The 25,795-nt window shown below is 42.8% G+C and overlaps 1 protein-coding gene across 1 annotated transcript in view; it reads left to right on the top strand.

Moving 5' to 3' along the window:
- LOC126209861 (mucin-17) overlaps positions 1 to 25,795 on the top strand; it is a 154,312-nt gene that overhangs the window by 12,647 nt on the left and 115,870 nt on the right. The window contains exons 4-6 of the mRNA XM_049938987.1: positions 10,253 to 10,816; positions 13,799 to 14,998; positions 21,847 to 24,562. Of these exons, the coding sequence (XP_049794944.1) occupies positions 10,253 to 10,816; positions 13,799 to 14,998; positions 21,847 to 24,562 (4,480 nt within the window). The remainder of the gene's footprint in view (positions 1 to 10,252; positions 10,817 to 13,798; positions 14,999 to 21,846; positions 24,563 to 25,795) is intronic.

Here is a 25,795-nt window from a genome sequence, read left to right as displayed (position 1 = left end):
TGAAGTCAAAGCGGTCAAACAAGTGCAGGCAGGATCTCCTGGGCAATAATGCTGTTCGATAATTTCATTTCATAAAAATCATATTTTCACTGTTTGTATTTTACTGGTGCCATTGCATGTACTGTTCAATAATTGTGTATAAAGGTGGTAGGTACCAAAACTACAATGTAGTCTGTCCATCATAACAAGCATCAAAAACTCTCATGAGTACTTCATCAAAGATTAGGTGGAAAAACTGAAAGTAGATTAGCAGAGGACTGGTCTGATATTAGAAAGAGCAGTGTCATGGAAGACAGTACTTTAGTACTGTGGCTAGTAATAGTGAGCAGATTCAGGAAAAAGTAGAAAACACATTATATTGGTAGATTTGGAGATGATGTTGATGTTGTGAAATGGAATAAAATCTTTTCCATCCGTAGCGTGCTATTGACTACTAGAAGTGTAGACAGTAATTCACTCTATACACAGAACACATTGTTTATTTCAATTTTAAAAATAGCCTAAACAAGAAAATGACTTCTTTCAATAGCTCTTGTCGTTTACTTGGATCATAATAACAGAGGAATTAACAGTTGAGCACAGGAAGGGGGATGTTGTCAGTTTGCCATTACACGCAAGGGCAATATGGCTTGTAGCAACACCTGTGCATATCCATAATGAATACATTCGTAAGTTCCCCATTAATGTGCACATAACCCTAATAGTTTAGTCACGCTCTTCTTCTATATCTGTACTCCACTAGCTACATTGTGGTGTATAGTAGAGTGTACTTCGTGTAACGTTGTCACTGTCCCCTTTCCCTGTTCCAGTTGTAAATGGTTTGTGGGAAGAATGAGCTGTGATAAGCCTTCGGGTGAGCTCAAATATCCCTAATTTGACTTTCATTGCCTTTACACGAGATAAATGTCAGAGAAAGCACTATATTGGTTGACAGTCTAACCAGAAACTTCCTTGAAATTTTAATAGTGAACTAATCTGTGATGCATATGCCTCTCTTATAGTGTCTGCCACAAAAGTTGTCCGATCATCTCCATTACGCTTTTGCACCTATTAACGTGTCTGTAACGAAATGCACTATACTGCTCTTTGGATCTTCTCCATTTCCTCCATCAGTCCTTGCTGGTGTAAACCGCAAACTGGTGAACAGTATTCAAATATTAGTCGAACAAGGGTTTTGTGAGCTACCTCCTTTATGGGTGGTCTACATTTCCTGATGATTTTTACAATGAATCTGTCTGGCATCTGCCTTACCTGCAATTAGATTTATGTGGTCGTTCTACTTTAAATCACTCTGTATATATACTCCTAAATATTTTATGGACACAATTGCTTCAGTGATTGTTTTGTGGCCGCGTGGGGTTATCCGAGCACTCCAAGGTGCTACAGTCACGGACTGTGCAGCTGGTCCTGGTGGAGATTCAGGATAATTTAGGTTAAGTAGTGTGTAAGCTTAGGGACTGATGACCTTAGCAGTGAAGTCCCATAAGATTTCACACTTTTTTTTTTTTTTTTTTGCAGTTGTGTAATCTCACGATAATGGGTCTTTTTGCCTGTTTATGTGCAGTACATTAAATTAGTATGCTTACAATTTGCAGGTCTTCCTGCATTTAACAGTAATTTTTGAACTTTGCTACTCCTCTGTGTACAACAGCATCATCCTCAAAAATCCTTGGGAACTTCAGAAATCCACTAGGTTATTAATACACAGTATATGGTGAACAGTATTGGTCCTATAACGCACTGTTGGAGTACGTCCGAAGTTACTTTTAAACCTGAAGATTTCTTTCTGTTGGGTATAAAATGTTGTGTTATATTTGCTAGAAACACTTCAGTTCCATCTCACAGCTGGTGTGATACTCTGTACACTCATATTTTGTTCATTAGGCAGCAGCACAGAACTGTATCGAATGCCTCCCCAAAGTCGAGCATCACAGCATTGTTCCTAACTTGTTTCACAGTTAGCTTCTCATATTCCATAAAAGAGACCTTCCATACAGAGAGACAAAGCATGTACACTAGGTCGGGAACTTAAAGACAGAAGTAACTTTCAGGAAGAGTCACAGTCAAGTAACATATCTCGATGAAACTTGGACTATACATAAAAGAACTGCTACAGTTTTGTACAGGAAAGTAACCGAAAGAAATACATCATGAGATGCACAGTAATGACACTATATTCAAAGACGACAGTTACACTGAAGTCACCACGATTTATGATGGTCCCCTAGGCATTACGAAAGTTGGGATATGTTTCTTAATAGGGTGTGTGAGCACCACATACAGCAGTGCTTGCTTTGCGATGTGGTTCCATGCTGGCCACAAGGTTGGTAACGAGTTCTTGCGGTGGGGAATTTTCTTGCTCCTGCAATACGTCACCCCAATGCATCCCACACATGCTCAGTGGACTTTAACTCGGGGGGGGGGGGGGGGGGCGGCAGAACAAGCAGACCAGTACATTCACTGAATATCCTCTCATTCCAAGAGCTCCTCCACCTGTAATGTTTGATGTGGTAGCACAGTCTCATCCAAGAAATGAAGTCAGGGCACAATGCACCCCTGAAAAGAGACACAGGAGGAAGGAGTACAATAACATCGACCAGTTAATGTACTGTGTTCAAAGATTTGGGGGGGGTCAGTACTCCATTACAACAATATACTTCTCCACACCATAACATCTGGACCATCAAAACGATCATGTTTGATAATGTTCATGGGAGCATTATTTCTCCCACCTCTCACTATATGATAGTATGTCCAGAATCACTACTCAAGGCTGAATATGCTCTCATTTGAGAAGAGCATGCAACCCCTCTCCTCGTTAGTCTAGTCCTTATGATCTTAGCACCATGGCAAACCGTGACACCAATGTGTGGGTGTCAGCGGAACTCAACATTCTGGTGAGACCACCGCCATGAAGTCACTGTGGAGCGTGAGATTGTGTTCTTTGAAGCGCTGTTAAATGTGGCTGTAATTGTAGACAAATATTCTAAATGATGGACCCATTTTCAAAACTTTGCATTTATCCAAGTTCAAATCCAAGATGAACTAGCTTTTACAAACGAAAAGTAGTAGTTTAAAAGTTTTTTTTTAATAATGTTTGATGTCAATTTAATAATTTGTAATTAATTTTTAATCATTATTTAATAATTAGAAATGTGATAAGTGTTATGAATGTACAGTGTGGCCACCATTGGCTGCTCGGTAAACATTGACGCAGTAGCCAAACTCGCCCCACACAAGCAAAAGCATATCTGCTGTTACCAAGTGCACAGCAGCAGTGATTTGGTCCATGAATCATTAGGAGTGGTTAGTAGAGGTGGGACATAAACAGCTTCCTTCACATAGCCCCATAAGAAATAGTCGCAGAGTGTGAGGTCAGGAGATCTCGGTGGCCAGAAGTGCAAAGCCAGGTTCTCAAGTCCCCTGCGACCAATCCAGCACTGAGGAAGGGAGTCATTCAAGAAGCCTCGTCCATCACGGTGCCAAGATGGTGGAGCTCCATCTTGTTGGAAAATTAACTCCTGGCAATCTTCCATAACTTGAGGGAATATTGTTCCAACATTTCCAGTCATTCAAGAAGCCTCGTCCATCACGGTGACAAGATGGTGGAGCTTCATCTTGTTGGAAAATGAACTCCTGGCAATCTTCCATAACTTGAGGGAATATTGTTCCAACATTTCCAGACACATGATTCCCATTACAGTTCATTCCGCAAAGAAAAATGGCCCATAAAACTTGGTATGGAATATGGCACAGAACACGTTGATTTTCGGTGAGTCTCTTTTGTGTTGCAATGGTGAATGTGGATTGTCCAAACCCCATATGCGAATATTGTGTCTGTTGACTTTTCCACAAAGGTGGAACGTCGCTTCATCGCTAAAAATTACACACTGTAAAAATGCGTCATCCTCCATTTTTGCCCACACATAACCACAAAATCCAAGATGCTTCTCTTTGTCATAGTTTTGGGAGCCTGTGCAAACTGGCTCTGTTGTAGACTTGCTGGAACTGCACAAACAACTTTCTTGAATCTGTCTGACATCGTCCTCTGACACAGGCGGTCAGCCTGTGCTTTATCCTTTGCATGCACTCCCAGTCTGTTTAAATTGCTTAAGCCAATGGTTAGTGCTTTTGCAAGTTGGTGGTTGAATACAGAACTTGGTACAAAATGTCTGCTGCACTGCAATTTGCGACTTGCTTTCACAAACCTTGCAGAAAACCTTGTGGTCCAGTCACCATCTCACACACAACTGACAGTGAAACGGAATGATGGCCCTACTGGTGCGCAAACACTACTGGCCGTGTCTGAAGCCATTACCACCTGCCCATCAAAAACTTTGAAGCTACTTCCTTTCATTGGTATAAAGCTTGTTTAGAATAACCCTGTACATTCTGTTTGATATGGTTCACTTCTTTTATGTTTCACAGTTTAGTGGTTACCTGCTACTGTAGTTGACAGTGATTGATTACCATCTCTCCTTCAAGCAGAAGTGCCCACAGCTCAGAATGCTCCACGTACACATGAAACAGTGCTGTAAGCAATAACAAACTTCTGGGCTTCACTTGTCACAATTCATCGTTCTTCCCATTTCCCCACGATTCGTCTCCATGTGAAACCATACAAATATTGTCTCCAGGCAATGTTGTAATGAATAACACCACCATATGGCAGCATAACTGTTCACTGAAGGACACAAACTTTCTTTTCCCATTCCTTCAGATGCCTTGTGTCTTGGAGTCAGCCTCATTTGGTGCTGTGTCACCTGACCTCAAGCCATATGACCTCCAGCTTTATGTGCATGTTTGGGAGACCTCTGGCAACATGCTCCCACACTTTCATTTGTTTCCACCAATTAGTTGCTGTATTATCTTACATTATTTTTCTCATCCATAAGTTTTGCAGAGCAGTATAATAACAAATTACAACTGTTACGTTACACGTCGCAATTGTCATCCGCATCTGGATGGCAACCAGCAGGACAACTGTGCACAGGACAAAAGGTATGACCAGAGACACGCTCTGATTGACTATTACTGTGGAAGTTGTTCTGTAGACAACTAGCTGTCAGTCACTTTGTTACCCTGATGCAGATGTAGTTTAACATCTCGCCATCTGCCATGTCCGCCTGTTTCACACCACATTACTGTAGTTTTCTTTCTGTTTGTATGCATATTACAGCCATCAGCTAACATGTGGTCCAGTTCAGTAGACATATGGTGTGATTCTTGTTCACTTTCTATGACTGCTGACTTGTCACTTGCGAAACGTAGCATGCTGGTTTTCTGTCTGCAAGTTCCAACACTCACACAGTGGTATAACTCTTTCCGTCCCTCATTGCTTCCTTTACATACAGAGCAAATATCAGTCAGTGTTGATAGTAAGCAAACCTGCTTCACTCCTTTCCTTATTTTTGTCTCCAAAAATTGGGAACAGTTTGTGCTGTTAATGGTGTGCTCCCTGGTATGCAGCAGAGTTGTTGTTTCCATTTTGTGGGCGGCATTTTGAAGACCAAATTGAATAGTCATCATTTGGTGCTGTAAGTTGTGCTGTTGTGTGTACTCACTGCCTCGACTCTGACCAGACTATGAACTACTGATGGTCTCACACCGCTGTTTACAGCAGAGTTCAACCTGCGGCACCTACTGTGCCCTTTGATGTTCCTTTGTTTTCCAGAGTCCTTGCATATATTCTATTAAATGCACAGTCTGTCAGCGTTTCCCAGTTCTGGTGGGTATGATGGCTGGCGAGTTCTTAATAAATAGACTGCTGTTGATTACTCACAAATCAAATCTATCCAGCGTGTACTCTATACCGTTCCGTTATCTGAGGGCCATTAAGAAAAAAGAACTGGAGACCAGTAAACAGAAACTTGCACCTTTATCAAAAGTATGGCCCAGCTCAGGTGAGACACTTGACCCACTGTGACACGAGGTTGTGGATGGCTGTCTTGTAAAATTCCTGGGGCTGCATTGTGAACCAGTTCTGAATGTACTGCTTGATATCCTCATCCAGTGTGAATTGTTTTGCCTCTTGGAGCCTTCTTTAGCTCACTGAAGTAGCATAATTGCAGGCAGACAGGTCTGGAATGTGTGGAGGGTGACAGATGACCTCCCGTTTGAATGTCTGCAAGAGCTTCGTTACTGCATTTTCTGTCTGGGGCCTTGCATTGTCATGGAGCAAAATGACCAGGTGCTCTGGTCATTTAGAGTTGATTGCTATATGAAGGATGGTCAAGATCTGTATCACTGCACATTCACCATTGATTCAATAAGAAGGTGGTATTTTTATTAGAGCACGAGGTGAGCCTAACCTTTCCCACAGTTATGTAGATTCCCTTAGATTTTTGGGTGGCAGTGATCTTACATGCTTCCATATTTTTGGGTGGTGGTGACCTCGCACGCTTCCATTGGAGACTAAGGTGTCGTGACTCGGGTTCGAAGTGATGACACCGTGTGTCATCTCCAGCGACCACTCGTGATAAGAACTCATTCCTTTCCGTTACAGTGCTACAGAGGCAGGGGCATTTTGTTGATGAGAGTCTCATTCCTGTGCTAGCTGAAGACTGAGGCAGCCATTGGGAACATGCTTTGCACACTTTCTGGTGTTAACACTTCTGACACTCAGTTCAGCCTCTGCATAAATAGGCTCTGCTACCGGAATTCACCAGTCCTTAATAATGAGGGCATTCACCTGCTGGATAATGACACCGGTAATGCAGTGTGGCATTCCATATTGTGCATCATCAGCAAACGACAACCGTCCTTTGATGAATCACTTGCACCACACCTTGACACGTGCGGTGGACTTGCAGTATTCTCTGTACATTTGTGCCATTCTTTAACAAATTTTCATTTTCTGCACACATTCCACTGTCAGCAAATGCACTAAATCCCATTGTACTTGTGCTGAAGCCTCCATTTCACTGTTTCCAACATAGCTTGAATTCAGTGGACAGTTGACAAGTTCACATGCTCGCTCTGTCACTATGTGGGTGTATGACCGTATCCCTCTACCAGCAACTTCGAGATATCAACACTTTTACAGGGACTGCACTTTCTTTCGTAGGCAGTGACATCACAATCCTTTCAGCGGTTTTCATTTTACAGCTTCTGGCTCATTTCTTTGTGAATGCATCCTGTATTTCTGTAAGTACTGGGTGGTGGGCTCTGCTCTATATAATTGGGCAATGTAGGTTTGTAGTCCTCGAAGAACCTCAAGGTGTGTGACAGAGGGTACCTCATGTAATGCTATAATTTCATCACTTGACTATTCAGTTCACTTTGGTGTGTCGGAAGAATGACCATTGATAATCCTCTATATAATCTTGAATTTCTCTGATTTCACAGCTTCAGTCTGTTCAGGAGGTTTGTATGAGAGGATGTAATACATTCATAGACTCCTTTCTTGGAGCAGACTGTCAGGATTTTAACATTAACATCTCTGTTGTGTGCAGCTCTCATTTTAACTATCTCCTTGATGAAACACTCACCATTTACTTAGATCTTCCGTGCTTCCTCAATTAATCCTACCTCAGAAGGATCCCACACTCAAATCCAACACTCGTAGAATTTACCAAATAAAGGTTTTGTTTGCTCCCACTATTGTGGATGAGTTAACTTTCCTTAGGATTCTCCCAATGATTTGTCAGTAATCTGACTGTTCTACTACTAATTTTGTGTGATCATTGCACATTGCAGTACTTAAGAGTCCCTGCATCAATTGTCAATCCTCAGCAGGTCTTCACACATACTAGAACATTTTTCCATTTTTCTGGTGCTTCAGTTTCACTATACACAGCAGCATCAACTGTGAACAGCTTCATGAATCTTTTGGCATTATCTGCCAGCTCATTTAAACATTTAATGGATCGGAATGTGCCCATAGCACTCCCTTAAGGCACATCCACAGTTACTTTCACTTCTGACAATTTCTCCCTACTAAAAGTGACATGCAATGATCTGCTGTTTAGGGAGTATTCAGTCCAGTGGCAAAGCTGATCTTAGGTTCCATAAGCTTTTGCTTTGTTCACTAGGTAACATAGAAGACTACTGAACTCGCTCCTGAGGCCGAGGGAAATGATATTGATCCAGGTGACAGCATCTGTAAAACCGATGTTTATTCCAACAGAGAAGATTTTAATGCTCTTAAAAGGCTGTTCTCTGTGAGAATAAACTGTCTTCCATAATTCTACACCATATTGCTGTAATTCTATAGGTCTTTAGTTATGTGCATTGTCTGAGTGCTTTCCTTGAAAATTGTAGTGATTAGTTCCTTTCTCAAAATGCTTGACACTTTTTGTTGATCTAGCACAGCCGCTAGAAAGGGAGCGAGTTGCTTTTGCATGATCTCTATCAATTTGTGCAGGTATTTTATCAGTTCCTCTGTCATGTTTCCTCTGTTTAATAGTTTCATTTGATTTTACATTTGCCACCAGTAATCTGAATACCTAAAAATATAATTTATGTTAGACTGCTGCTCGTTACATAGAGGTTGTAGTGACGGAAAGGCACATTTAAAAATAGTCATTTTGGAAAACGTCAGCTTTTGAGGAATCCTTCATCACGCACTAGTGCATGCGAGTTGTGCATGTCCTTTGCCGACTATTTTTCGACGATAAATGGTAAATTCATGGCCTCATCTTGAGGTGAGAGGATCCACCACATTATTGGCTGCCTGTGTCCTCGTAAGAGTGCTCCAACTTTCCAACTTGCTGCTTTCTGGCTTGACATCTCTCTCTCTCTCTCTCTCTCTCTCCATGGGTAGATGACATCCAAATAGTAGCAGATCAGGTTTTACACTTTCTTTGAGAGAGTGATTTGTGTGCACTCAATTATAACTTGTTACTGTGGTCTTGTCTCTCTCTCTCTCTTTTTTTTTTTTACGTGAATCTTCAGCCAGTATTCCACAGTGAAAGAGATTGTTAGTTGACTGCGACGGACTTATTTTGTGGGTAGGGGATTTCAGACTGCTTCAATGTGACACCTCTCTCCTATCCCATTGCAGTTCCTTCCCTTTGACATTTTCTTCCCTTCTTGACACCACAGAGAACCAATTGGCAGTCCATCCATTTCTTTTACACTAAGTGAAGTGGTTCAGTGGTTAGCACATTGGACTCGCATTTAGGAGGATGATGGTGGTTCAAACCTGCATCCAGCCATTTTGATTTAGGTTTTATGTGATTTCCCTTGATCGCTTCAGGCAAATGGCTGCATGGTTCCTCTGAAAGGATATGGCCGATTTCCTTCCCCATCCTTCCCGAATCTGAGCTTCTGCTCTCTCTCTAATAACCTCATTGTTGACGGGATGTTAAACATTAATCTCCTACTCCTTTTCTTTTCCTGGAAACCTTTAGGCTTTGACTATTACAGGAAAAAAGTGATTAATTGCCTCAATTTTTAGTCTCAATGAACCTCTCAAAAAGTTCATTCATTCAGTCGAGTGTTGTCTCTGCCACATCACGAATAGAACATACCATGTGCTCACTTTTACATCGTTGAATGAGTGCTCAAAGTACACTTAGGCAGTGGATGAGAACACACATCACATTTTAATTACTACTTTTCCCATCCTATTTATTAAATTGAACACCCATTTTGCCATTACTATTCAAATGGAAACGTTGATATTGTAATTATATGTTGGCATTAGAATCAATCTCTCTCTATCTCTCTCTCTCTCTCTCTCTCTCTCTCTCTCTCTCTCTCTGTGTGTGTGTGTGTGTGTGTGTGTGTGTGTGTCATAAACATACCGTATTGAACATGTGTTCAATATGGTATCAAGGTTTGGGTTGTTGACAGCTTTACTTCTTACCACTAATTACTCGGTTTGTCAACCATCTGTAGTGCCACAATTTAGAAGCTTCAACTCTCATCTTGTGTCTGTTGTTAAACGTCCACATTAACATTCATATAAGTATCAGAGAAGTCTTCCTGATACTTAAACCTGTAATTGATGTTAACTTATTATTCTTTTGAAGGAAAAGTTTCCTTGCTATTATTAGTCTATGTTTCAAACCCCATCTGCTTCAGCCATTATCAGTTATTATGCTGCCCAGATACCAAAACAGGTCCACTAGTTTTAGTGTGTCATATCCAAATGTAATTCCCTCAGCTTCTCTCTCCCAAGTCTTTTACTGTCTCTGACAGAATTACAATGCCACTCAAAGTTTTCCTTTCTTCCAGAGGACTTTTAGTTTTATTTTTTCTTATGTTATTATCGAAGTAAAAGCAAACTGTACTTCTACTGTTCTAGGTCGGTCCTACATCAAGTGCCAGCGTACCGACTTCTGCAAATACCACACCATCGCAGACTCCGCCGGGAACACCAGTGGTGAAAAGTGCTCCAAACTCGGAGCCGCCGCAGCAGAGTCGGCCGCGCCTCCTCTTGACTGAACTGCCCAAGACGCAACCCCTGATATCGTTCGATTCCCCATCCCAGTTTCTGCGGCGCAACAGCGACAGTGTGGGAGGCGGCTCCGCCAGCAGCCCGGGCGGCACCGAGGGTACTGACGGGGTGGAGGTGGACGGGCCAGACCCTGTGCTGGGGCGCGCCATCTCGAGCAAGATCACGGCACTGATCAAGCGCAGCAAGGCCACCGCCATCCTGCAGAAGTTCAGTGAGATGCGGGCCGAGCGCAAAGCGGCCGAGGCCGCTGCCACGCAGCTGCAAGCAAAGGCCGGCGGCTGCAGCTGCAACAAGCCGGTGGACACAAATTCCAACCTGTGTACCGACAATGTCAAAGTGAAGGAGGACTCTCCCAATAAAAACATTTCTCCTGTGTCCCGTGGCACAGTTGCCAAAAAGACTGTAAGTGAGGTAAGTAGTACACTGTCAATTTGATGAGTTGTGACATAATCACAGCCAATATTACAGATATCTAGGAAAGTGTTTACATCTTATTCCAGTTGCGAACCATAATCTTGTACAACAGGAAATTATTTTCAGTCTGTGATGACCATCTCTGACATGAGTAAAAACACTTTTTCTACCACATCCATCCAATGTATCTAAGTATAGGGCAGTCAGAAAATAATAAGCCAGAAAATATTCATTGTTTTGTGTACTGTTGTAAGTACCACATACAACAAATCTGAACAGGTGTGTTGCACCTATGCAAATGCTCAAATTTGTTGTATGTGGTACTTAAAATTTTATGTGAAACAAAAAAATCTTTCCTGGGTTATTATTTTCTGACTGTACCTTCTTACATATGTGATACCTGGCATAAATGCAACTTGTGGTGGAAGTTCATGAACCTCTTGTTGACTTGTATTCAGCAGTCTGAGACTTCTGACATCAACCTCTCAATATAGATTTTCTTTAATGCGGTATGAACAATATGAGCTTATTCAAAGAATTAACAGCTTTCACTCATGTAATATTAGGGAGAAATCTAATCTGCATTTGGATCAAACCTCCTTGACTGTTGTGCAGAAAGGTGTGCAGTATTCTCCTGCATCCATTTTCAGTTAGCTACTGCAATAATTTTTTAAAAAAATCTTAGCAGTAATCCTCAAACTGAAAAATTTCCTTATGGCACTCTCCTTTTATTCTGTTAGGGGTTCCTGGGAAAAAATTAAGTGAATTCCTGGGTTATATTGTTTATTCTGCTGTTATATACTCTCAGCTTGTCTGCATAGGATTCGTGTTACATATTTTATTTGCTCAGTTATTACTTGTCAGATGTTAATCTCATGTAACTCATTCCATGAGTTTGGAGATTTGCTCAGTTTGGTCCTATAAAACTAGATGCATAAAATAAAATAAATAAATATGTTGGCAGGATGTGATGGAAAAAGTGTTTTTTAGCATGTCTTGAAGATGGTCTTCATAGACCAAAACTAATTGCACTTTTTGTAACATAGTGCTTTGTAACTCCTTTCAAGACACTGTCCATTCAATTCAGCTGAGCTGCCCTTCCAGGTCCTTTGCTGTCTGACAAAATTACAATGTCATTGGCGAACCTCAGTTTTTATTTCTTCTCCATGGATTTTAATTCCTACTCCGAATTTTTCTTTTGTTTCCTTTACTGCTTGCTCAATATGCAGATTGAATAACATCGGGGATAGGCTACAACCCTATCTCACTCCCTTCCCAACCACTGATTCCCTTTCATGCCTCTCGACTCTTATAACTGCCATCTGGTTTCTGTACGAATTGTAAATAGCCTTTCGCTCTCTGTGTTTTATCCCTGCCAAATTCAGAATTTGAAAGGGAATATTCCAGTCAACATTGTCAAAGGCTTCCTCCAAGTCTACAAATGCTAGAAACGTAGGTTTGCCTTTCCTTAATCTATTTTCTAAGATAAGTTGTAGGGTAAGTATTGCTTCAAGTGTTCCAACATTTCTAAGGAATCCAAACTGATCTCCCCCGAGGTCGGCTTCTACCAGTTTTTCCATTCGTCTGTAATGAATTCGCGTTAGTATTTTGCAGCCGTGGCTTATTAAACTGATAGTTCGGTGATTTTCACGTCTGTCAACACCTGCTTCCTTTGGGATTGGAATTATTATATTCTTCTTGAAGTCTGAGGGTATTTCGCCTGTCTCATACATCTTGCTCACCAGATGGTAGAGTTTTGTCAGGACTGGCTCTCCCAAGGCTGTCAGTAGTTCTAATGGAATGTTGTCTAGTCATGGGGGCCTTGTTTCGACTTAGGTCTTTCAGTGCTCTGTCAAACTCTTCATGCAGTATCGTGTCTCCTTTAACTTACACAATTAAATTTCAAAATGCTTCCAATCTAAGCCTGCCAGGTTGAGTGCCCACATAATAGTAGAAGCAGCAAAAGTCACAGGGCTTGTATTCACTTGGTTCATGTCACTAACATCCTTAAGCACAGTATACACTTCAGTGTGCATTGCCATTGCCATCATTGTGTTGTCTTCGCTTTGCAGAGTTTGGTTTTGTGTGTTGTTAATTTCACATGTCCCATTCACTGTTGTGTGGAGAAGCAGAGAGCATGCAGTTGCAGTTTCGGCTTAGGTGCCAGTCTCAAGTATCTACCCAGATACAACACAGTGTACTGTGAAAGATGTAATAGCAGAACAACAGTGTGTACAGGAGATTTTCTGTCACATTCATATTCTTCCAAAATTCTGTGTCATATTACGCCATGGCTATAGGTCCTTATAAGACAGCATTACCCTTGATGGTACTAGTCAGTGCTGTTACTAATGTCATAAGTAACATGATCATTTTTTATTTTTGTGGTAGCTTATTGAAAATGGATGCAGAGGAATGTCATAGATCTTTTTGCACAAGAGTCAAGGAGGTGTGATCCAAATGCAGATTGGACTCTGCCTAGTATTAACTGAGACAAAGCTGCCAATTCCTGTGATAAGCTCAACAAATTACACCAAAGAAAATATACATTGAGAGGCCAATTTCGGAATTCCCAGACTCCTGCTCTGCATATTGCTTGAACTGTCTATTTTTGAGTCAAAAATATCCTTTGTGACTTCAAGGAGCTACTCCCGAATATAGTGTCATATGTCATAAGCAGATGAAAATAAGCTAAGTTTCTGTACCATAATATGCGCTGAGTGTTGTAAGTACGTGAATGTAACGTACTGAAAATTTGATGAACATACTTTCATTCTGTATTTTTAGTACACTATACTGTGTATTTGTAGATGCTTGACTATGATGCATAAGCTGAAATTGCAGTAGCAAAATAAAAATAATTACAGCAGAAGGTGGAAACATGACATCATGTAAAGAATTTGTAGAGGCTGTGGATGCACATTGCAAGAAGTTAACAGAAATGCATTAGGCACCAACATTTTTTTTTTCTTTTTGCAGGGGCAGAAAACTTCAAATTTGGTGGACCAGAAGTCAGGTGCTAAAACGGAAGGTAAAAATGTTTCAAAGACACCAGTGGCAGTAAAGGAAGTGAGCTCTAAAACAGAAAGTAAAGATGTTCCAAAGACACCAACTACAGTAAAAGAAGTGACTCCTAAAACAGAAGGTAAAAATGTTTCAAGGACACCAGTGATAGCAAAGGAAGAAAGTGCTAAATCAGAAGGTAGAAGTGTTTCAAAGACTCCGGTGACAGTAAAGGAAGCAAGTGCTAAAGCAGAAGGTAAAAGTGTTTCAAAGACAACGGTAGCAGTAAAAGAAGCAAGTGTTAAAGCAGAAGGTAAAGATGTTCCAAAGACACCAATGGTAGTGAAGGAAGCGAGTGCTAAAATGGAGAGTAAATGTGTTCCAAAGAAAGTGGTGGCAGTAAAGGAAGCAAATGTTAAAACAGAAAGTAGAAATGTTTCAAAGTCACCGATGGCAATAAAGGAAACAAGTGCTAAAACAGAAGGTAAAGATGTTCCAAAGACACCGGTGGCAGTAAAGGAAGTGAAACCACAGCCTCTCAAAAGTGTGTCATCAGCAACTAATGTGAAGACTGCAAGTCCTACAGTGAACTGCAAACAGAAGGAAAACACTCCCGTGTTCGCAAGCACTATGAAACCGATTTCACCCGTGAAATCACGCAGCCCCAGTACGAAAGCCATCTCGGGAAGTGGGAAGACGGAGAGCGTCCAGGATACAGACACGGAAGGGGAGCCAGGCGAGCCGAGCTTCCCGCCTGAGGGGCGCGTACGGCCAGGCATGCCCCGACCGGACACCCCACGGCCAAAATTCTCACGGAGCCACGTGGAACCGACAAAGAAGCTGGCCATCCGGCGGCTGGAAGTCTCAGAGGGTCTGGGAGTTCCTCTCGGCGGTACTGCCGTGCCACTCGGTTCGCGCTTAACACGAAAGAAGAAGGCCGGCAAGACAGGTGGCCTAGAGATCGGGGAGAGTGCGGCCAAGAGGAAGCGGATGTCTTCAGTGTCGGCCGCCGCGATGGGTGGGCTCAGCAGGCAGCGGCTTGTGAGAGCAGGTCCATCGGGCGTAATCAAGAGGACAGGGCTATCAGCAGTCATCAAGAGGGCTCGCGGCCAGCCATTCGTCCGAGCTGCCACACCTATGCGGGCAGTCAGGCGGACCCCCAGTACTTCTCCAGAGGTCAGTTAATATTCCAGTAATCTTTTGTAGATGTATTCAAAGCTTTTTTTTTAATGTGAACTTAAAATTAATGGCTGGCCAGAGCCTACCTGGATGCAAAATTCTAGTATGGCCTCTAGGCACACGTAAAAGTAGAAAAATTTAACATAGTTGTCACAATACACCATCTGTCAGTCATGCAATGTGTCATGGGTCAGTGACTCAGTTTCCCACCACAAATGTCTGTCAGTCACAGAGTTATTTTAATTGGAATGTAATATGCTTACCAAGTTTGAACTGAACATGTGGTATATACCACATGTACCAGATTATAAGATGATATCAATATAATAGAGGGAAACATTCCACGTGGGAAAAATATATCTAAAAACAAAGATGATGTGACTTACCGAACGAAAGCGCTGGCAGGTCGATAGACACACAAACACACACACAAAATTCGAGCTTTCGCAACAAACTGTTGCCTCATCAGGAAAGAGGGAAGGAGAGGGAAAGACGAAAGGAGGTGGGTTTTAGGGGAGAGGGTAAGGAGTCATTCCAATCCCGGGAGCGGAAAGACTTACCTTAGGGGGGAAAAAAGGACGGGTATACACTCGCACACACACACATATCCATCCACACATATACAGACACAAGCAGACATATTTAAAGACAAAGAGTTTGGGCAGAGATGTCAGTTGAGGCAGAAGTGAAGAGGCAAAGATGATGTTGAATGACAAGTGAGGTATGAGTGGCGGCAACTTGAAATTAGCGGAGATTGAGGCCTGGTGGGTAACGGGAAGAGAGGATATATTGAAGAGCAAGTTCCCATCTCCGGAGTTCGGATAGGTTGGTGTTGTTGGGAAGTATCCAGATAACCCGGACGGTGTAACACTGTGCCAAGATGTGCTGGCCGTGCAACAAGGCATGTTTAGCCACAGGGTGATCCTCATTACCAACAAACACTGTCTGCCTGTGTCCATTCATGCGAATGGACAGTTTGTTGCTGGTCATTCCCACATAGAATGCATCACAGTGTAGGCAGGTCAGTTGGTAAATCACGTGGGTGCTTTCACATGTGGCTCTGCCTTTGATCGCGTACACCTTCCGGGTTACAGGACTGGAGTAGGTGGTGGTGGGAGGGTGCATGGGACAGGTTTTACACCGAGGGCGGTTACAAGGATAGGAGCCAGAGGGTAGGGAAGGTGGTTTGGGGATTTCATAGGGATGAACTAACAGGTTACGAAGGTTAGGTGCCTACACTGTGATGCATTCTATGTGGGAATGACCAGCAACAAACTGTCCATTTGCATGAATGCAGACAGTGTTTGTTGGTAATGTGGATCACCCTGTGGCTAAACATGCCTTGGTGCACGGCCAGCACATCTTGGCACAGTGTTACACCGTCCGGGTTATCTGGATACTTCCCACCAACACCAACCTATCCGAACTCCGGAGATGGGAACTTGCTCTTCAAAATATCCTCTCTTCCCGTTACCCACCAGGCCTCAATCTCCGCTAATTTCAAGTTGCCGCCACTCATACCTCACTTGTCATTCAACATCATCTTTGCCTCTTCACTTCTGCCTCGACTGACACCTCTGCCCAAACTCTTTGTCTTTAAATATGTCTGCTTGTGTCTGTATATGTGTGGATGGATATGTGTGTGTGTGTGTGTGTGTGTGTGTGTGTGTGTGTGTGTGTGTGTGTGTGTGTGTGTGTGTGTGTGTGTGTGTGCGCGCGCGAGTGTATACCCGTCCTTTTTTCCCCCTAAGGTAAGTCTTTCCGCTCCCGGGATTGGAATGACTCCTTACCCTCTCCCCTAAAACCCACCTCCTTTCGTCTTTCCCTCTCCTTCCCTCTTTCCTGATGAGGCAACAGTTTGTTGCAAAAGCTTGAATTTTGTGTGTGTGTTTGTGTTTTTGTGTGTCTATCTACCTGCCAGCACTTTCGTTCGGTAAGTCACATCATCTTTGTTTTTAGATATATAGATTATAAGATGAGATTTTTTCCCAAATTCGTCATTTGAATAATATGGGTTCGTACTATGTTTGCAGATGAAACTATGTCTGCTGAGGTCAATGTTTTTACATTGTTTCGTGGTTTAATATCAGGGGCATCTTACATTTACAGATGACATTTTGGCTGTTGAGTTTTTGTAACAATTTATCTTGAAGAATTTGTAAGGGTAGGGCTTAGAAGACAATGCTTTATTTCAGTAGGCTTGAGATTTCCCGATGCGCCGTTGTGTTCGATACAGTATTGGCCTTACACAATCATGCGACAGTCGACTCATGGCACTAGTGCAAGGGATACTCGAGAAACTATGAACTAGCCACTGCAACAGTCTGATGCTCTGATAAAAAATTGGCATTTTTATGAAACACGGGGAAATACTGTAGCGATAAATTATATCACTCAAAAACTTTTGTTGTATTTGAAAAGGTTTGCAATAATAGTTCTCATGCAAGTATGGGTGCCGTATACATACATCTGCTTTTTGAGTAAAGGTAACATTCAAAGTTAAAGATATTGTCCTTCAGAAACTAGTACTTGAGTACGAACCAAAGTCAGTGAGTGTGCATGCACTATTGCGCATGGACACACACACACACACACACACACACACACACACACACACACCTGTACCCCATGTGATGCTGGCTAGACTAGCAGTGCGAATGTTATTTTATGGCAGGTGGGTTGGTTGTGGTGGGGGGTAGTGTCTGATAGGGTGAAGGAAGAGGGACTGGAGCTGAGTGGCTAGCAGCTCAGAGGGAGGCCAATTTTCTGGATAGGAATGCGGGAGGGAGGTAGGGGTGCAGGTGTAGTTGTAGTGGCCGGTGGGAAGTGACACACTATGAAGGTGATGTGAGGTCATGAACTGGCAAGGGGTTACAGAATGAAGGGGAAACGGTGCAGGGAGAGTGGATTACCTAAGATTGAGGACAAGATGATTATGGGAGTGGAGGACGTGTTGTAAGGATAACGCCCATCTGTGTAGTTCAGAGATGTTGGTGGAGGGAGGGATCCAGATGGCTCAGATTGTGAAGCAGCCATTGAAATTGAGCATATTGTACTCAGCTGCACCTTGACTTTGTTCTTGGAAACAGTCTGGTGATGAGTCATCTTGTTGGACAGCTGGGTGGTAGTTATACCAACATAAAAGGCTGTGCACTGTTTGCAACAGAGTTTGTATATGACATGGCTGCTCTCATAGGTGGCCCAGCCTCTGATGGGATGGAATAAGCCTGTGACAGGACTGGAGTAGAAGGTAGTGGGTGCATGGATTGGGCAAGTCTGCCACTTTGGTCTACCACAGGGGTATGCTCCATGTGGCAAAGGGTTGGGAGTGGAAGTGGCATAGGGACAGGCTAAAATGTTGTGCAGGTTGTTAGGAGGGTCAGGAAGAACCTTGGGTGGGATGTCTGTCATACCAGGGCAGGATGGGAGTGAATAATAACCTGGGCGAAGGATATGGTTCAATTGTTCCAGTCCAGGGTGATATTAGATGACAAGGGGGGCACTCCTTTGTAGCAGATTCTAGAGGGTGGTGGGAGGGTTTTGGGGCATGTGAGGACTGGGTTTGGAGGGTATTGCGTGTCTGTTAAGGCCTTTGTGAGAAATTCAGCATACTGGGCAAGAGAGTTTTCATCACTGCAGATACATCATCTGCGGGTGACTAGACTGTACGGGAGGGATTTTTTGATGTGGTAGGGATAGCATCTGTCGAAATGCAGCTAATGTTGGTAGTTAATGGGTTTAATGTGGACAGAGGTGTGGGTGGAGCCATCAGCGAAGTGGAGAGCAATATCCAGGATGGTGGCATCTTAGGTGGAGGAGAACCTGGTGAAGCTGATTGGAGAAAAGGTGTTGAGGTTGTAAATTAATGTGGATAGGGTGCTGTGGGCCTGAGTCCATATCATGAAGATATCATCAGTGAACCTGAACTAGACTTGGGAGTTTCAGGGGGCTAGGAAGGTTCCCTCTAGAAGGCCAGTCCTGTCACAGGCTTACCCTATCACAACAGAGGCCAGGTCGCCTGTGAAAGCAGCCATGTCATATACCAACTCTGCTGCAAACACTGCACAGTCTTTTATGTTGGTATGACTACCACCCAGCTGTACAGCAGGATGATTGGCCACTGCTGAACTGTTGTCAAGAACAAAGTTGACCACATAGTTGCACAACATGCAGCCGGCCACAACATGCTCAATTTCAATGGCTGCTTCACAGCTTGAGCCATCTGGATCCTTCCCTCCGCTAAGAGTTTCTCTGAACTGCACATGTGGGAGTTATCCTTAAAACACATGTTCCACTCCTTTAATCATCTTGGCCTCAATCTCAAGTAACCAACTGTTCCCATTAGCTTTCCCCTTCCTCCATCCCATCACTTCCTTGCAATTCATGTCACCTTAAGCGTGTGCTTCTTCCCACCTGCTGCTAAAACTATACCTGCATCCCCTCCCTCCCTCCTGCATTCCTAGGCTGCAAACAGGATTCCCTCCAAGCCACAAGCCATCCACCCGCAGTCCCTCTCCCTGCCTCCCTCTCTTTTTCCCCACCCCACTCCACCCAACACTACCCCCACCACAACCCCAGTACATCTGCCGCAAAATAACAATGGCACTGCCAGTCTAGCCATATTGTGTAGGGGCATACTTGTGTGTGTGTGTGTGTGTGTGTGTGTGTGTTTGTGTGTGTGTGTGTGGTACTACGTAGGGGTATACTTGTACATGCGTGCGTGTGTGTGTGTGCACGCTCCAGCTCATCAAAGGATAACTCTAAGAGCCAGCAAGTTTGCCTTCTTTTGTGTGTGCCTGTTGACAACTCAATGCTTCCGCTTTTCAGTAAGTGGTCTTTCATAATCCTATAGTATTTACATTCTCCAAGATCTTCGCTACAGCAGTTTTGCATATAGATCTTTTTCAGATACTCTGTTCTTCAGCCTTTCGCCTGATCATTCAAAATAGTCACATAACCTGTAGTGGTAATGCAACCTTGTAGAGTAACTTTGAGACCCATGGAATACCATGATGTGGCTGGCCAAATCATCAGTAACTCCCACCATATTTTTCACTTTTTGAATGTAAACTCAACCAAAAGTTGGAAACAGTGTTAATCGTGACCAATCTGACCAAGTTACTTCCTTCTATTGCCCCAAAGTCCAGATTTTTTTTTGGTTTGGCACCACATTTTCCTGTTACAGGAATTTACATAGCTGCTGAGTGGTTTTGGGATTACAGCTCGCCTCGCAATGCCATACTTATTGAGTTCCCTTCATGTCATTTTGGTGCTGACATGGTTCACGAGTGTGACGTTCAGTTCTGTGGTGACTTCAACAGTTGTCATCCTCTTAGTTTTAATCATAATCCTCTTCAGTGGTCATCCATTCCACTCACTCCACATGCACTTCCTTCCACATTGTCACATAACAGATGATGTTTTTCTGCTTTCCCTGTGAGCCGTATAAATCTTCAGTATGGTTCCTCTTGAAGCATAAAACACTTCAGCTACTTTGATTATGGAAGCACCCACCATACGAGCGCCAGCAATTTACCTATGTTCAAGTTGACTTAGCTCCAATATATTGCACTTGCAACTACACAGAACAGTGTTCTGATCAAGACTGACACTTGCAACATATTGAGTACATCGCAAAGGTAGCATTCACATTCAGGTCCAACAGCGCAACCTGCAGGCTTGGTTAGCATCTGCATTTATGTTCAGACATTTCTCACAGTGTTCCCATTTTTCAGCCCCTGTGGTTACACTATGATTGCAGTTAGTAATATCTTTACGTGTTACTAGCAACCTACTCTGGCTTCACATGGGTAGCACTAAGTATCTACTGCCGGGTGACATGTTTGGCATTGCATATAAATTATGTACGCAGACCTTCCTTGAGAAACAGTATTATCTGTTAGTGAAAACCATAACAAAATCCCTACAATAATTCCTGAGATGAGCCTCCACATACCAACAGAAAAATGTTGCAGCAGACTTTAATTTATTAATGTGTATACATGTACATACATGAAATAGGAAAAGACAACCACTCGGCTATAGCCTTGTCTTTCCTTATTTTCCACACTGCTTTGTCTAGGAATTCCATTATTATAATCTATGATGTGTTGCTACGGCCATTCTGAAAGTCTTACGTAAAGCCATTTGTTCTATAAACTGTATGCAGTAGCATATTATATGTAGTTCAACAATATTAGAGTTGACAGCAGTAAAGTGCAAATAAATAGCAACGTACATTCTTGAATTTTCTCTATGTGAAATATTTTACACTATAAATTTTGTATGCACATTATTTTAGTTTTACAGTTCCATACGAGGGATACAATAGCCTTCAGTTTTTGTTTATGTGCAGTAATGTGTTTATATTCACGGGACATCTTTGGTTTAATGTAACAAGTATCTACAGTAATAGCTATGTTCTAATTCCTGAGCAAAAATATTAATCATAATGAACCTATAATATGTGAAAATATATTGACCTGAACTATCTGTAAAGATGTCACCTGGGAGTCATGGGTAATTTAGGTTCTTTGGTGCTGTTGATATTCCTTCGCCCTACCAGCTTTGTTTGCTAATTGTGTATTTTAGAGTTACAAAAATTATTGCTGAAGTTGCATTTTGGTGCAAATTTTTGTGCTAACCTTTGCAGTTTTATTTGAACTCTGCTCTTGTTATAATACTGTATTGGTAACTTATATGTATATATCATTGCCTTAATGCTACAGACACGCACTTTTACATAATGGGGGATTAAAAGCCTTTTGTAATTGGTGGAGAGGTAAAATAGCATATTGCAATATTTAACTTATCAGTGCTAATTCATTTATCTTCCCACATTTCAGAAACTGGAGAGCGGAACTACAGTGAAGAAGGCTGAGGAGGCTGCTGATAGCAAGCAGGTGCCGAAGACAGGTGTCAAACTAAAAACAGACCTTCCAGACAGTGTGTTGGAAACCAAAAGTGAAAAACTCGTAAATGGTGATTTATCACCAGGAAAACCGCTTATAGATCAGTTGAAGAATAAGCTATCGAAGCTTTCGAAGGAGAGCAAAGCTGACATTAAAGAACTAAAGGATGACACTGGCTCCAAATACAAACTTAAGAACTTGGTTAATGATGTGGAAGATCAGAGTCATGTTAGTCTGAAGAGTTCTAAAGAGTCTGATCACCTGTGCCTTAAGGATGAATGCAAACCGAGCAAGCTGCATGCCGACTCGTGTAAAGTAAAACTGGAGGACTCGCTAGATACCGGGAAATTGCTAGCGACAAAAGTTAATGCTACTGCCAAAGAGTTGTGTGACTGCAAGTTGCCTTGCAGTAAAGAAGCCAAATACACTACTGATGAAAGTTCCTTAAAATTCGAGAAGAAAGAGACTGTGTTTTGTAATAAAGTTACTGATACCAAAGATGACAGCGAGAGAAGCTGTGCAAATTCGGCAGCCGAGGCTGGTGCTGCAACCAAAGATGTGGAAGCTGTAGTAGTAAAAGAGAAGGAAGATGTAGTAATGAAAGAAGTGGAAGACATTGTAATGAAAGAAGTTGATGTGCCTTTAGTGAGTGATGTCAGAGAAGACTGTGTAAATATGGATGTGGTATGTGATAACTCCCAAAAGATGGAGGTTGAAAGAATGGATGTGCTGTGTGATCACTCCCGAAAGATGGAGGTGAAAGAGACTAAAAAGAGTAATTTTGAAAATTCTCCTGTGAATAATAATGTTATAGGGTCACCTATTAAGACTGCAAGTAGTAAGAGTGTGTGTGACAGTGTAGCAGTGTCGTCTTGTGCTAATGATACCAAAGATTCTTCCAGTACTGAACTTCCTCCAGTCACGAACATGGCATGTACTGAACTCCCACCAATCTCCAATGCTGATTCTGCCAATAATGCTGAGACAACACAGTCAACTAATGATAAAGGTGAGACAGTACAAAGTGAAACTGTTGTGGTAATAGTGGAGAAGAAAAGTATTGAAACTAATGAAGGTGTTGCTTTGAAAACTCCAGAAGTAAAACAGAATCTCACATCAGAAAGGATAAGTTCGAGCCCTGCCAAATGTAATTTCGATAGTGCAGTTGCACCGACCGCAACTAAATGTGATGTCGGGGCAAGTGGCCCTGTTTCGAAGGGGTCTAATTTGGAATCGGCGTGTGACAGGACTGAAAGTAACAGTGCGGAAAATGTTAGAACAGTGCCAAAAGAAAGCAAAGTCTCCAGTGTGCCACTTGCTATACCAGTCAGTAGCACTGTTGTGAGGATAGTAGATGATGTGATGACCAAAGGAACCATCCTACTGGCTACTACTGGGGAAAATGCTAAAACTGTCTCAACAGAAAACAAAATCTCCTGTGTGCTACCCGCTGTACCAGTCAGTAGTACTGTTGTGAGGGCAGCAGATGATGTGACTGCGAAAGGAACTTCCCTACCAGCTAGTACTGTCCTTGTGAGACCTGCTAATAGTTTTGTGAAATTTACTCAGCATTCCAGGTTTCAAAATCGAGCGGCAGTTAAGCGTATTAATCGGCGGCGCAGTTTGGATCCTTGTAATAAGCAGAGGCTGCTGTACAAGGACAGGTTGGGACAAATGAGACTGCACAGGAAGCGAAGCCTCAGTGAAGGGGCGAGGTTGCGACTGCTTCAGAAGGTGCAAAAATCACCGGCGGTCAATTCGACCAGTAGAAAAGTTACTGGTGTATGGGCCGAATCTGGCGACAAGGCTGCTCACGTCAATGCGAGCAGAGTACAGGGAGACTTTCCTGTTGCAAACATGTGTATAACTAACTACCTGATAGCAGAAAGTGATGTGCCTGTTCCTAGTAAAAAAGAGCCTGTACAAGCAGCTCAGATCATAGAACATCCCACGCCGACATCCGGTGCGGAAGCTGTACCTGCAGAAATGGAAGTAGAATTTGATCGGGTGAGAGCTACCACTACTGCAGATTTGGCAGCTAGTGAGTCCTTGGGCAGTAAAGAAAGTGGAGACGAGGCCTCAATTGCCAGCAGAGATGAAGCTGTCGTTCCGGGGCCGGGAAGTGACCCACCTGAAGTTATCGAAGAATCGATGGATACCTTTGCGAATACAGTTACAAGTGATATGGTTGGTGTGGAAGCTTGTGGGGACATAACAGACAGTATCACAGACACAGAAAACTCGCTCACATCAGTAGAGGGACAGGTCTCAGATTTGACTCCATCTGAAGTTGAAATTAATAATGCCTTTTCCTTTGGTAAATGTGAGCAGCAAGATGCTAGCTGTGCGGAAAGTGCCTCGGATACTGTAGGGGAGGTAGGAATGGATGTGATCGAGGAAAAGAGTATTCCAGAAAGTGAATCTGTGGAACCTGCGACACTCATGAGTACAGCGGGTGTGGAAGACAGCATTGCAGAGGATGTGTCCATGGAGCTTCCTGCAGAAAGTACATTGCGAGATGAGGCAATAAAGACGGATGATCTGTTTATGGACATAGAGGCCCTGTCATCGTGTCGAACTGGTGAGCTGGCTTCTTTTGGTTCCGTAACTTGCAACGCAGCACCGACCACAGAACCTGGAACGGAGCAAGGTAAAATGTGTTCTACAGTCATAAAAACAATTCTCAGAACTGTTGTAAAGTCAGTTATTTTGCTGATATTAGATAGGTTTCTGGTATTCAGCTAGTCATTTCAGCAACCTTTTTTAAAAAATTGATGATATGATTGAATGTTTCACATAACAGTTGATTCTGATGTTATAGCACATGTCAGTCGTGTGTCTACTACTGCACTTTTGTGCCACTGTTAGTGCATGTTTGAACAATTTGCAAGAAGAGTTCTCGTACAATACTGATATGTATGTATAAACATTTATGCTGATTTTTAAGTCAAGGTAACAGGCAAAGCGAAAATGTTATTCTTCAAAAAATGTCAGTTGACTGGACCCAGTATAATGTTTTATTTGCTCGTGAGAGACGGTAATGATTGACTAAACAGGTTGCAAATGAGAATTCAATCCCTATTCACTTGTTTGAAAACATGACTTCAACATTAAGATAAAACAATTGAGACAATTAATCAAATATTAAATGCTGGACAAACTAAATTTATCGTAATCAAAATATTCACGGGTGTGCTGCCGGTCTATAGTGTCCAACGGGCACAATATTTCGGCGATCATACATGTCGCCATCATCAGGTGAACTGACGGACTGAGCTCCTGTGAACGTGCCGGCACGGAGATCCGTATGCTATGGCTGCTCAGAGGGAACTGGGTTCGGTCGCGGCGGCGGCCGATTTAAATACCCTCTGCCCGCGGCGCGCTCCCTCCGCCGTCCGCGCCCCGCGCCAAGGTCGCGTGGTGGAACAGATTGCGACGGCATCTGAGATGACATCGGTGTGATGGCTCTGTCCGCCGTGGTCGTCGCAACTATACGTTTGTTCGATTTACTCTTGATTAACCCAATCGCTGGTTCCCAAGCCTTGCTAAGATTATAGCCACAGTCACGGTTTATGAGGTCGTCATATGTGCGAATTTCGATGACCTCTCTAACAACGCTGTCCCAGTATCTCGACATCTGTACCAGAATCCTCATGCGGTCATACTCCATAGCGTGATTTTCCGACAAACAATGTTCAGCGACCGCCGACTTGCTCGGATACATCAGTCCTCTGGTGTTCACAGCATCGATCCTCGACGGTGTGCATCGTCTGACCAATATACGACTTGCCACATTGACACGGAATCTGGTACATGCCAGCCTTCCTCAAACCTCGGTTGCAATTTTGCTATGAAATTATCCCCTTGTCGACATCTTTGGTTG

The sequence above is a fragment of the Schistocerca nitens genome, chromosome 10, assembly GCF_023898315.1.
Source record: "Schistocerca nitens isolate TAMUIC-IGC-003100 chromosome 10, iqSchNite1.1, whole genome shotgun sequence".
Taxonomy (NCBI): Eukaryota; Metazoa; Arthropoda; class Insecta; order Orthoptera; family Acrididae; genus Schistocerca; species Schistocerca nitens.
Note: the sequence above shows the minus strand (reverse complement) of the source record. Positions and strands in the feature narration are given on the sequence as shown.